Source organism: Psammomys obesus, unplaced genomic scaffold, assembly GCF_907164565.1.
Source record: "Psammomys obesus unplaced genomic scaffold, mPsaObe1.curated_primary_1811, whole genome shotgun sequence".
Classification (NCBI taxonomy): Eukaryota; Metazoa; Chordata; class Mammalia; order Rodentia; family Muridae; genus Psammomys; species Psammomys obesus.
Genome location: NW_026585504.1, coordinates 50,300,625 through 50,312,150, shown reverse-complemented (window position 1 = coordinate 50,312,150; position 11,526 = coordinate 50,300,625). Strand labels below are relative to the sequence as shown.

General features: G+C 40.2%; 1 protein-coding gene across 1 annotated transcript; it reads right to left on the bottom strand.

The window, feature by feature from the left end:
* Positions 1-9,767: 9,767 nt before the first annotated feature.
* On the bottom strand, positions 9,768-11,066 carry LOC129674517 (60S ribosomal protein L3). The gene has a single exon (XM_055604537.1). The coding sequence runs from the start codon at positions 11,051-11,053 to the stop codon at positions 9,842-9,844; it is 1,212 nt and encodes a 403-aa protein (XP_055460512.1). The 5' UTR covers positions 11,054-11,066; the 3' UTR covers positions 9,768-9,841.
* Positions 11,067-11,526: the final 460 nt, after the last annotated feature.

Sequence of the window (11,526 nt, the reverse complement as noted above, 5' to 3'; positions counted from 1 at the left end):
TACTCACTTTATAGCTTTATTGCAGCCCTTTCCCTCCTCTCCTCCCTAGAAAGGCTGGCGAGCACTGTACAGGGATCACACACCCTGGCAACCACTGTAGGGAGCTAGTTCAATTTTAATTCCAGAGAATAAAGGCTATATACCTCTTGGGGAGTATGTTGAGGGCTCCAAGGATAGGAGTACATAATTGGTTGGAACTAGGCACTTCTGGGATGATTGATTTACATTGTCCATGTCCTCCTATCATATGAATGGAAACACAGTACCTAATTATCATATAGGCATAGGGACAGGAGAGCTAGTGGGGACCTGTGACAAAGGCCATATATCAAAATGTGGCTAGGGGCATCTGGATCAACAGACAGTCTCCAGATGCAGTCTGGCAAAGAACAAGAGGTCCTGCTGGGAAGGGGGAGTCATGCACTTTAAAGCTGAGCTCAGATTGGCTATCTGGACTAAAAGAACTACAAACTCAAAAAGCAAGGTTCTTCCAACAGCTAGGTCTTGGGGTACTGCTATTCCTAGTTTTCTGAGAAAGCATCAGACTGATTTCCAGAGAGGTTGCACAAGTTTCTACTCCCACCAGCAATGGAGGAGGGTTTCCCTTTCTCCACAACCTTGCGAACATGTTCTGTCACTTGAGATTTTGATCTTAGCCATTCTGATGGGAAACAGATGGATTCTCATAGTTGTATTGATTTACTTTTCCCTGATGACTAAGGATGTTGAGCATTTCTTTAAGTGTTTCTCTCGCATTTGATATTCCTCTGTTGAGAATTCTCTTTTTAGCTCCATATCCCATTTTTTTTAACTAGGTTATTTGATTTGTTGGTGTTTAATTTCTTGAGTTCTTTATATGTTTTAAGATTCTTCTTAAGTGGATTTTCTGTATACCTTGTATCCATTTGCTTACTGAAAGTTCCATTTCTTTTTGTGTTACTTTTTCATGTTTCTCTCAGTGGCCCTACTGCAGTTTCTTATAAAACTGGCAAAAAAAAAAAAAAAAAAAAGGCCACCACAGCAACCACAGCAGTAACCCAAACACACATACACAAAAAGAATTTTTGCTCTCAATCTAAGTAATATCGTATAAATTATTTATTCAATTAATTCAATCGCACAATTTGGTAGTCTTTCAATAATTAGTATCTAAATTTTCAGATGATAAATAATTAAAACTCAGAGATATAAGTAAATACTCTTGTATTTTAGAGTTTGAGAGCATGTAACCTCAATGGGCACAAATTATAGGGTCCTATTCACCATTCTTGATACTTCTGAAGCCATTAGCTTTTTCCTTGCCCAGCTACGAGTCCTCAGAACCATTCTTTTCATACTCCTCTCTGAGATACTGTGGACCCTGTACAATGGAGTAAAATGAGAACATTTGGCTTCTTTGGAGAAGAGACCTTATAACATTGGAGAAAACCCAATTTTCAGACTCAGAACAAATATTTTTATTCTTTTTCATAGAGGAGACAAATTCATGGGAAAAACTATCTGAATAAATTTCATAGAAATAACTGGGGGGAAAATACTGAGTGCCATAGAGATGAATGAGATGAAGAGAAAACAATTGCCTAGAAATATTCTACCAAAAATTTACCCAAGGTGTAGAATACTGAAGACCTTTTTGAGGTTTAATACTATCATTGTATATTTCTTCAAACAATGAAGTTTAACAAATAAGTTATTTTTGATGTAGGACCAAACATGGGTTAGGTTATCATTCATTAATCTTTTATTTTTATTTTACTCCCTCTATGTTTCCTTCTCTCCTTCTTTCTTTGTGTCTTTATATGTTTGTTTGTCTGTCTGTCTCTGTCTCTCTCTGTCTCTGTGTGTGGGGGTAGGGCGTGTGTGTTTGCCACATGTGTGCAGGTGCTCCATAGGCCAGAAGAGGACATGAGATCTCTGAGCCTGGAGTTGTAGTTGGTTGTGAGCCACTTGCTTGAGGTGCTCAAAAGTCAGCTCAGGTCATTTGGAAGAGCAGAAAGTGCCATTTGAACCATTTGTCCAGCCCTAAGATAACATAATTGGTTGAAGAATAAAATGGATTTAATTTCCCCTAGTCTATTCAATATGGGTTATATGTAATATCAATCCCTTAAAAATGCTATTAAACTGCTCTTCATTTGTAGTGGTCAATGAAAGACAAACTTAAGGTTATTGAGCTAGGAACTCAACATCCTCTGGGGAGTCACACAACATTTGTAATTTTAAAGTGAAATTTTAGTGTATTCTGGCTTATTTGTGCTTTGAAAATAAATGAAGACAAAAGGAAGGATCATTCTCTATTCCACACTGTCCTGGATCTTGCCTGGAGTCCTGGATCTTGGCTTCAGGAGGGAGAACTGGTTAGGCTTCTCTCAAGGGCAGCTACAGCACTTTAGGGTGAGGCCTGAATATGCTAAGCCTGGGTGTGGAAAAGGTTTTCCACAGATTGACCCAGGCCTGGTGAGGCCCAGAGGCCTCAAAGCCTGGCAGGCTGTAGGGCAGGCCCAGTGAGACGTGGTCAAGTGGAGAATAAATGATGAACCTCTGGCAGTCTTGAAGTTAGAAAGCACTAACCTTTATTCATGTGAAATCAAGGGCAATATAAACCCAGGGCAGAGGGAGGGATTTCAGGGTGAATGTGTTTAATTCACTGGGGTCAGGGATACTTAATGATCCAATCACAAGAAGGAAAATACAGTACTTAATTATTCTTGTACTTGGATCTCCAAGTACAATTGAAGGTCACTTCTAGACTAAGAACCTTGGCTAGGGTGTTTCTAGGAATTCCTAGATGTTTGCTAAAGCAGTTTCCTTATGAGGAAAGGGTCTGCCTGTTCTGCCCTGAGGGCTATGTGATGCTCTTTGAAAGACCTGGAATCACCCAGCTCTGGGGACACTGTTAGCAACCTGCTTAAAAAAGGAATTGAATCATCATACACCTAGTGTATATGACTCTCTGGGGAGACTTATTTCAACCTTATCCAGCAGAGCCTCACAGGGAAGGATAGCTTCTAAGTAAACACATATATGGGAGGGTCACTAGCCTCAGGAGGAGCTAGCTCCAGGGAAGTTGCAGATCTCTGTTCCAGTGCATATCCTCAGTCCACTTTCTGCCCCTTGCCTCTTCTAAGTCTTCTAATACATTTGTTTACAAAACACTCCTGCTAATGAAGCTTAGGGACAAATATGGAAGAGTGAACCTGTATAAATGTGTGTGTGCGTGCTCACATGTGCATGTGTGTGTGTATATATAGCATTAAAAACAGTGAACAGGTTATATTTAGTGATATATGTATATTCATATACAAATATGCATGCAACAACAATTAGTGAAAAAAAAGAGAGGCCATGAAAGTGAAGGAGAGCAGGGAGGGTTATATGGAAGAGTTTTCATGGAAAAAAAAAAGAAGGGAGAAAAGAAATCTTGTAATTATATTGTAATTGTAAAAGGAAAAGAGAATAGAAAAAAATAGAAAGTCTATCAAAAGAGCAAATAAACAAATAAGTAAACAAAATTATGGTAATTTAGTTACAACCTTTATTTGGAATCTGAAATGGAAGGCTCTAAGAGGTACTCCAGAAGTCTCCCTTGGATGGTTAAGAACTTGAGATTTGAGTATCTAGTATGTGAAGGGAAATCAAAGAGGCAGCCTTGCAATGCTCCATGATGCAGAAACCTGTAGCCATTAGTCCAGTGTTTCTGGAGGGACAAGGAATTACAAAGGAAAAGCCAACTGACTCCAGCACAGAGACCAATGCTAGGAGCAGTCTGTTGGAAGGTGTTCCCTGATTGCTGTCATGTTTGTCCTCCTTTGTTTCCACTGCAAGAGTTAAGGATTTAGCAGTGTGTGCACATTTGTTTAAGCCTATTTTGCATAATAACTAAAGAAACAGTGTGAATATTGGGTTTCATTTAAGAAAATAATGATAATTCAATTAAATTTGTATTTGTTTATTTTGTGTGTGTATGGTATGTGTGTGTGTTTGTGTATATGCACACACATTAATACATGAACTTTCCAAGGCATCCATGTAAAGATCAGCACAACCTTGGTAGCTGGTGCTCACCAACCACCTTGTGTGAGAAAAAGTTTCTTTGATTTTCACCAGCTTGCTGGCCAAGCAGCTTCCAACAATCTCTTCTTCCTGCCCCCGGCTCCATCTTATCTATTAGAGCCACAGTACCTTACCTGGCTTTTCCCAAGTTCTGGGAGATGCCAAACTATGTCTGCCCTTCCTTCAGAATGTGCTTACCTACTGAGCCATGTCTCCAGCCATAGGAATGAGTCATCTCTTTCCTATGGCTGGAAAGGAACTTCCTTTCCCTACGATATGAGAAAAAGGTGGCATTCAAAGTTAGAACTCTAAGCCTGCTGTTGTACACCACGGCTTCTCTGGCCACAAAGAATAAGAATATGCTTTGGGGCTTACATGCATGACAAAGCCCTCAGTCCCTACAGCCTGGAAAGTCTCCTGATTTCTACTTAAATTTCTTATTTGTTACTTAGGTGTCAACTCAACTCTAGGATGCAGTTTTTCTAAATCTTCCATCTCAACTGTTTTCTCATACTCTATTAGATTAAGATGTTTTAATTTGGTGTGGCTCTTTATTCCCTCAAAATAATCTCTCTTATATGAGTCTCACTTCTGTTTTCCAACTAAAATACACATGCTGAGAGGCGGGCAGTTGTCTGTCTCTATTTCTAGTGTCTAGAACTGTCAGACAGAGTCGGACCAAATTATTAATATTTGTAAAATGGCTTGTTTATTGTTCTTGTCACAGTGAACAAGGATGTGTTTTTTGAGACTTCTTTAATATGATTTTTTATTTATTACAATTTATTCACTTTGTATCCCAGCTCTAGCTGCACCCTTATCCCCTCCCAAAACCAGGAAAATAAGGAACAAGACAGGAGCCTACCATAGAGAGCCTCTGAAAGACTATCCAGCAAGGTATCAAAGCAGATGCTGAGAATCATAGCCAAACTTTGGGCAGAGTGCAGGGAATCTTATGAAAGAAGGGGGAGATAGAAAGACCTGGAAGGGTCTGGGGCTCCACAAGGAGAACAACTGAACCAAACAATCTGGGCCCAGGGGTCTTTTCTGAGATGGATACTCCAACCAAGGACCATTCATGGAGATAACCTAGAATCCCTGCACAAAGGAAGCCCGTGGCAGCTCAGTATCAAAGTGAGTTCCCTGGTAAGAACAACAGGGGCTGTCTTTGACATGAACTCAGTGGCTGGCTCTTTAATCACTTCCCCGTGAGGGGGGAGCAGCCTTATCAGGGCACAGAGGGAGACTATGAAAGACAGTCCTGATGAGACCTTATAGGCTAGGGTCAGATGGAAGGGGAGGAGGTCCTCCCCTATCAGTGGACTGGGGAAGGGGCATGGGAAACAAATGTGTTTTATTTGGCATGTTGTCTACCACCACTAGTATATTGTGCAATGGGGCTTGTCAGCCAGTCTAACTCCAGCTTTAGTGAAATACCATTTCAAAGGAAAAGGCAGAGTGATAGAAAGAGTAATTAGATTTCTTTCCTCACATGTCTCGTGTACTTGCACCCTTCCTTACTGGAATACACACATATGTAACACACATACACACAGGTACACACACACACACACACACACACACACACACACACACACACCATGCCAAAACTACTCCCAGTCTAGAACAGAAATGAAAAATAACGATCTGAGTACTTTTTTTGCCAACTCTGACTTGCTGTAATACCGGTATATTCTAGGCTGGAAGAGAATGCCACTGATTGTTTGAAAATTGTGATCTGTGGAGTGTGTGTGCGTGGGGGGGGGCATGCAGTTAGCACTGAGGTTGGACAAAGTATCTCTATTATTTTTCTTTATCCCAGTCCTCTTGATCCTTATTGCTGAGGTTTACAACTTCCTTCCTTCCTTCCTTCCTTCCTTCCTTCCTTCCTTCCTTCCTTCCTTCCTTCCTTCTTTCCTTCCTTCCTTCATTCCTAAATTTGTCCAAAGTTTGGGGGCTAGTCACATGTACAAATTACAGAAATTCATCGGATAACACAGTAAGGGCATTGTGAACAAGAGGTTATTCTGATACAAATAAATAGTGTAATAGACTAGGGTAGCAGAGAATGCTTCACCAGTGAAGAGTCACAAGGAAAATTACAAGGAAGACATAGGAGATGGGGAAACAGCTCAGTTTCAAAATACTTATCATATAAAGTCTAAGCTTGATGCTCAAAGCTCACACGAAAAACTCCAGCATGCTGGTGTGCAATTGTCATTCTGGAACTGGAGAGGCAAACATAGGCAGATCCCTCAGGTCTCCTGGGCATTCATGCTAGCAGAATCATTGATTTTTTAGGTCACTAAGGGACCCTGTTCAAACAAACAAACAAGCAAGGTGCATAGTGCCTGAGGAATGACAGTTGAAATTGACTTATCACCCTAACATGCAAACACAGCTCACAAACATGCATCCATCTACAGTTGAACACACACACACACACACACATGAACACACACACACACACATGCACTTGACAACAAATTTTAAAACAGAAAGTAGATAGAGAGGGTTGATCTGATCTGGAGAGTTTGCTATTGAACTAGCAGCATATGACAAGTTTAGAGGGTACAGTAAAATTGCCTTGGGTTCCACAGTTAAGACTGCAACAAATTGCGCTACACTGAGGACAAAGGAGCAAACAATCTCTTACCACAGAAGAGTGAGACATCTGTCAGCTCTGCAATACCTGGTCTCCTGGACATATCTAAGAAGACTGACAGAGACCACAGAAGAACATGTATGGGAAGAGACACTGTGGCCTTTTGCAAACTCTCAATATGATGCTTGTTAGAATTAGGGGAGGCATAGTTTGAGAGAGTCAAATCATCCTTCAGGCAGGCTGTGTGGTAATGTCTTCACTCTGCCTGCACAAAGCAAATGGTGTTCTCTTCTGGACCCTTCACAAGCAATTATGTTGAATCAGGGCATCAGGGCTGGGGACATCTGGCATCATCAAGTGAGACTTTATACTCTGTGGTTTGGGATGAAGCAGGTGTCTGGAAAGTACTAAGGAATTCTTAAATGAGAGACTTTTAGAAAATTTCACAGAACAAGGGGCATAGTTAGGATATGGCTTATGTAGCATGACAGTGGCCATCCTCTTGGCCTTAGTGTCAAGCACCCAGCCATGTGCTTACTGCCTGCACTTTTCTCCACTTAGGGCTTTTTTTTTTTTTTTTTTTATCTAGAAGGCCCGTTTGGAGGGAATGTTTTCCTGCTTGTATGATCTGATAAGGCTCTCTATTGACATCATTTCTGTGTCTGAGGTGATGACACAGAACCGTGGCAACTCTGATTACCTGCCAAGTGTCTGAATCTGAGTGACAGCACTGCAAAATCATCCCAGAATTTTCATCCTCAAAATGTGCTATGGCTTCCCCTTTCTGGGAGAATCCCAACATCATTTGTTTTGGCCTCCACACTGTTGGCTGAACTGGAATTTCAACCACTACCTTTTCATGAGATATTAACACAATGTTATTTATAATTGTTCTCTACACTGTAAATAAGATGTGCTTTCAGATTGAAATCAAAGTATGTCCTTTTAGAAGGTGTTTTTAACTTAATATTGAATGAGGCTTTTCTAATATTTTCTCATTGTTCCCATTTGTTATATTTTCATTTATGAAGCCATATCAATGAAAAAAAAAAAAGAAAAAAGCAATGAGAATTCCTCTGGGCAATAATTTCTTGTTAGGATAAGGCAACACAAATTTATCTCTCCCGGCTGAGCAGGCACAGTATTTAAACAGGGTTCTGTTTGGTCTCTCACTTTGAATGTTTAATTCAAACTGAATTAACCTTTAATTCTGTTCTCTCATTTATTTAGGAAGTACAAAAAGATTCCATTGTTTTTCTTTTATCAAAAGTCAATATTTTGTTAACTGCTTATTTCATTATTCTTGTAAATTCTATCTGCTTACTCTATTAATGATAAGTTTCTTCAAATTTTGGAGAAATTTGGAAAAGTGTTTCATATGTGTATGTTTGTTTATATGTTTGTGAACACTATTGTCTATGTGTATGTCTGCATATATGTGCACATGCATGTGTGTCTATATGTGTATGCATGTTTATATGCGTGTTTCTGTGATGGATGCCAATATGTGTGCGTGTCGATATGTGACATGTGAGTCAGTGTGTGTGTGCATGTGTGACTTTAGGCTTGTTGTGTACATAGAGTGTTTTCCACTATTGCTCCCTACTTTGCCATTTGAGATAAAGCTTTCATTGAACTTTAAGCTCACCAATGAGCTGGCCAAGGAGTTTCAGTAACTCACTCCTCGCTATCGGACCCAGTACTTGTGTCACATTCTTGTGCAGGCAGACATTGCTTTTATATGGGTGATAGAGATCCAAGTGCAGATGCTCATGATTACATGACATAAGCCTAAATGACTAAGCCAACTTCCCAGCAGATACTTCTTAAGATGGTTTTCTTTAAGACTGCCCTGTCATAAATGTGAAAAATATACGATGTATTCTCACTAACATTAAGGAGAAATGCACAGTTTTCCTACCCTGATATGTCCTCAATAGTTTTTTGTTTGTGTGTTTGCTTTTTGTTATTGTTGTTTTAACGACAAAAAGTTTTACCATACTTATCTAGAGGAGGTAACCGGACAGGACAGAATTTACGTGTTTCTGCACACCTCTTGACATGCCATTCCAGAAGCTGAAATTTCTCAGTTTTCAAGCTAAAATCTTAACAATTACAGAAATACTGTGTGAGCATAAGCAAAGACAAAATATCTCAGATTAAAGGTGATTTTTAATTTTTATGTTAATAAATGCAGTGTGTATTTCTTTCCTCCTTTTTCTTTCTAACAAAGACTACAGTCATTGTAAAATTTTTACTTGTTGATAAAGTTACCTGAGGTAAATGATAAATTATTTAAAAGGAAAATAAAGACAACGTAAAATACTTACACATTAATTCCTTCTAGAGCCAAAAGTATAGTTTGAAGCAGAAATAGTGAAAGTGAAGAGGTTTTTACACACAGGCTGACTTCATATTAGAGAGTTACTGGTAGATTCTGGGGGAGGCAATGTCAACATATTAATCTGTAAAACCACTGATGAGCTTACTCATGGCTCTAAGCCTGTGCTCACTTAAACAGTCCTGGTTAAACTCACAGGGTCAGAACACAAAACAAAATGGTATGAAGGTAGGAGATGTGCTCACAGGGAGGAGGGCCAATTGAAACATTAACCATAATGCACTTTATTTGTATATCAAATTGTCAAAGAATAAACCTAACTAGTAAAAAAAGAGATTTGAATTCATGAAAATTGAACAAATACTTCCAAATACTTAGAGTCCTAAGAATCTTTAAGTTACTTTCTGGAATGAGAGAGGGATTAAATTTTGAAGGGGGTGCATAGAAGTAAAATATTTTGTTCATTTATCATGCGGTTAAGCCCACTAGTCCTATGGGCCTGGCTTCGTGATCTGTTCAGTGGAGATAACTGTATCCACCTTTCTCGCTTCATAAGATTTCTATAATTAGCAACAGGACTTGTAGGTATTGAATTACTTAGCCTACTGGGCATGTTGTAAGATATCAGGTAACAGCAGGTACAAATTTTTACAAAGAAATCACAAAATCTGTGACATTTACTGGTTGACTATGAAAATAGGATTGTGTGAAGGAGAGTACATTTGAAGTTTCCTAGATCAAATCACAAGTAAGTTATTATTAATAACATTTCTTTTTTTTTTTTTTTTTCACTGTAAATATTTTTATTGAGACCCCACCAGCTGCGTAAATTGCTTCTGGCATTAAGCACCTTCCTCCTTGGCAATGCGGTCTTTCTTGAGTGGTCCCATGAATGCTTTCTTTTCCTCCATGGTCTGGAAGCGGCCATGGCCAAACTTGGAGGTGGTATCAATAAACTTCAGGTCGATCTTCTCCAGAGCCCGCCGTTTGGTCTGCACCAGCAAGGACTTACGAAGAGTAAGCACTCGCTTCTTGGTTCCCACCACGCAGCCTTTGAGCATGACGAAGTCATTGGTCACCTCACCATAATGGACAAAGCCACCCAGTGGGTTGATGCTCTTGTCAGACAGGTCATAGTCAGTAGATGCATTGTTCTTGATCAGCTTACCATCCTTGATGAGATAGCCTTGACCAATCTTGTAAATCTTCTTGTTAATCTCTGTTCGATGATGGTAGCCTTTCTGCCCAGCACGAGCCACAGAGAAGGCCACACGGGCAGGGTGCCAGGCTCCAATACAGGCAACCTTACGCAGCCCTCTGTGGGTCTTGCGGGGCAATTTCTTTGTGTGCCAACGACTGGTCACCCCTTTGTACCCTTTGCCTTTTGTCACCCCAATGACATCAATCATCTCATCCTGTCCAAACACCTGGTTCACAGGAATCTGCTGCTCCAGCCTCTCTCGGGCCCAGTCTAGCTTCTCTGCCACAGTGCCCCCATTCACTTGGATCTCCATCAAGTGTGCCTTCTTCTGGCGCAGAGGAAGCAGACGCATCTGAGTGTGGGCAATTATGCGAATGACTTGACAGTACTTCTTCATGCTGTTGAAGTCCTTATCCAGCTGCTTCTTGCCCATGTCATCCTGCCATTTCTTACAGTATTTGGTAAAAGCCTTCTTCTTAGATTTGTGCCAGTTCTTATAGAAACGACGTTTACACTCATCACTGATGTGCTCAGCAAATACGGTCTTGAAGGTCCTGAGTCCTCGTGGAGTTTCTACGTATCCCACAATGCCCACAACCACCATGGGTGGGGTTTCCACAATGGTTACAGCCTCCACAACTTCCTTCTTGTTCACCTTAGATCCTGGTCTGTCAACTTCCCGGACAATGTGGGTCATGCCAGCCTTGTAGCCTAGAAAGGCTGTCAGGTGAACAGGCTTGGAAGGGTCATCCTTGGGAAAGCTCTTCACTTTGCCGCGATGCCGGCTACTTCGTTTCCGAGGCAAGAAGCCCAAGGACCCATGCCTGGGCGCAGAGAATTTCCTGTGGGACATCTCGCAGTAGCACGCCGCCGATAGAGCTTAATAACATTTCTTAAGATTTGGTGTGGAGGCGACATTTACATTTTGGAGAAAGTTAACATAACAATTACATATTGAGATACTGAGTTTGAAATACGGAGAACAAGTTAAATATCAAAAATTGATGTCTGAGTCTGATGCTATGTTATATGTCACATCACAAAATATAGGAGTGAGGAATTTTAAAACAATGGTGGAAGCGATAACAACTTACAAGATAAAGCTGCAATGTCTCTCCGTGTTGGTGTCTATTGAATGAACTAGAAAATCTGTTCACGTTTTGAACACCTCAGAATGTATTTAAATTTACTGTGTAATATTTTCATTACAATGTGGAAAATAATTAAATGATTAATTAGGGTGTTCATTTTACTAAAAGACTCAAGAAAAATTTTTAATAGAGGAACCAGGAAATGGAAGCCAGCTACTCCTGAATCTTGAGATTT